At 39.6% G+C, this 2,234-nt stretch overlaps 1 protein-coding gene across 1 annotated transcript in view; it reads right to left on the bottom strand.

Moving 5' to 3' along the window:
• nid1a (nidogen 1a) overlaps nucleotides 1-1,534 on the bottom strand; it is a 16,392-nt gene extending 14,858 nt beyond the window's left edge. The window contains exon 1 of the mRNA XM_079248537.1: nucleotides 1,301-1,534. Within this exon, the coding sequence (XP_079104663.1) occupies nucleotides 1,301-1,504 (204 nt within the window). The 5' untranslated portion in view covers nucleotides 1,505-1,534. The remainder of the gene's footprint in view (nucleotides 1-1,300) is intronic.
• Between the last annotated feature and the right edge of the window lie 700 nt (nucleotides 1,535-2,234).

The following is a 2,234-nucleotide window of genomic DNA, read 5'->3' as shown; positions in this document are numbered from 1 at the left end:
CACTTCCTGACTAAAAGAAAATGGCCTGTACAGGATTGTTCTTAACCCTGACGAGGAGCCCCAGAGAGCATGAAGATTGCAAAGCAATTGTCATAACAGAGACTTCCTGCCAAACAAGAAGTAACTGGGAAAATGATCACTGATTCCGAGCTCACAGACATAATGTGTTAAACATATGAAAATTCTGGATGAGTGAATCAAACTCATGAGGAGATAAAACCTAACCTGATTACACAAAACACTTCTTTGGTTAACCACGTCTGAACTGAAACCCTGATTAACAGTGGGGTTCAGACAGTTCAAAGAAGCCTTTCCCATAAATAAATCCAAAAGTCTTTCAGCAAGCTTGCCTGCAGTAGGGAAATATGTTTGTGGTTGGTGATGCTGGAGGTACTCAGCCTAGACGGATTGTTTTAATAAGGAATTTAATGTTTCATCTAAGCCTCAGGCTCTTGAGTTAACCCCAATCTTGTTTTGCTTCTGCATAACTTCTCAAAAACATGCACTCTTTGGGTGAGGTTGGGTGAGTTACCATTTTGTTAAATGAAAAATAATGTTCACTGAAAACAACAAAAATAAGTTGTCTTCTCATAGTTATCAGCTAAGACAATTTTTAAAAAAGGCGAATCGTGAAACGTGTAAAATTCGCAACTCCACGTGCATAATTTACAACAAACTACATCAATCTTAATGAGGCTTTTGTTAATATTTAGATTGATTGTGCACGGCCATCACATTATCGACATGGAGCGCAATTAAAACAAAGAGACACACTTCTTTGGATACGAATTACAGCGCACAACAGCATTGTTTGTTGAAAAAAATTGACCATTTCCATCAAAAACACACAGAGTAAAGTCAGAAACCCTGATAACTACTGAACAAGCACATTCTTACACTTCTAAACGCGTGTAAAAAAAAAAAAAAAGGGCCAAAACTAGCGTACATTTTTTAGACCACAATTTTGTGTAACATGGACACCTCGGTGAATATTTTTTGACTGGATTACAAAATAGGGAGTTCTTAGTATCAACAGTAAAATGATAAGCTCAAGAGACGATGCAAGAATGTGTGAACACTTATTCGACAAGACAAAGCAACCTCGGCGATCAGTAAATGCTCCAGATTTACAGAGAAACTCCTTCTCTAAGGGAGCAACATTTTGCCATTTCCAGGAATTGTTTAAGGTAGCCAGGTCTGACCCTTCCAGTTCATTGGCTATGCACGTCCCGGTGTCCTGTAAATTCCACGCTTAAGTATTATTTAAGTGACAGCAATGTGAAGTTAGTAATAAACTTACAAAAATGTTGTTGAAAGTGCCATCATAAAACAGCACTGGTTTGTCCAGAGGAAGTTCCTCCGTCCGATCATTCCCAGGCTCCAGCAACTGGTCTCTTGCGCTTGTACCGAAAGGGAAAAACTCTTCTCGTGTTATGCTATGCGCCGGGGTCACAAATCCGAGAAAACACGCACATACAAACCATCCTTGCTTCTCCCAATCCATTTTTCACCTTCGGACGCGCGGAAGAGTCAGTTCTGTGTTATAAGAACGAGTAACCCCATAGAAGTTGTAATTGGTCTTGGAGGGGGGGGCGGAGCGCAATGACGAGATCAATAAACGGCACTCCCAATGCATGAACACCAACAACTTTGTTTACAAACAAGCAAACAAAATAAAAAGTAGATTAACAGGGATTTACCAGTATGGATTAATAAAAATGGACGATGTAGGCCTACTTGGAAAAAAGAAAGTGTTCAATAGCAAAATCAGAAAAATATTTAGTATTAATTTACACTTTTTAATATTGAACAAGTTAACCAGCCTAATCAGCAAAACACCCCCCTTCCCACACACACAAACACACACACCCTCACAAAACCTTTCACTACAAAATGGCATAAAAACACAGCCGGTTTGTCCATGGTTTCTCACATTAGTAAACTAAGAGCACATTCACCCTGGTCTAGTCCGTTAGCTTGGAAAGTCTGCTTTGTTTTGGGTAATGTGAATGTGTTTGGGTGAATATGAATGGATCTTGATTTAGTTCAAAGAAAAGGACTCAGTCCGCCTGCAGGTCTTGGTCTCTTTTATGTTCACCAAACATAGGAAATGGACTACAAAACAAAGTGCATTATGGGCAGTACATTAAAACATGCTCTTGACAGGAAAACTAGAGCTGAGTTTGATTTGACTCAGAGGTCGGAAGTTGGGACTGGGAATGGCGTCATTACTG

Source organism: Telmatherina bonti (genome assembly GCF_933228915.1).
Source record: "Telmatherina bonti genome assembly, chromosome: 11".
In the NCBI taxonomy this organism is placed as follows: Eukaryota; Metazoa; Chordata; class Actinopteri; order Atheriniformes; family Telmatherinidae; genus Telmatherina; species Telmatherina bonti.
The sequence above is the reverse complement of the archived record's forward strand: the minus strand, read 5'-3'. Positions and strand labels throughout refer to the sequence as shown.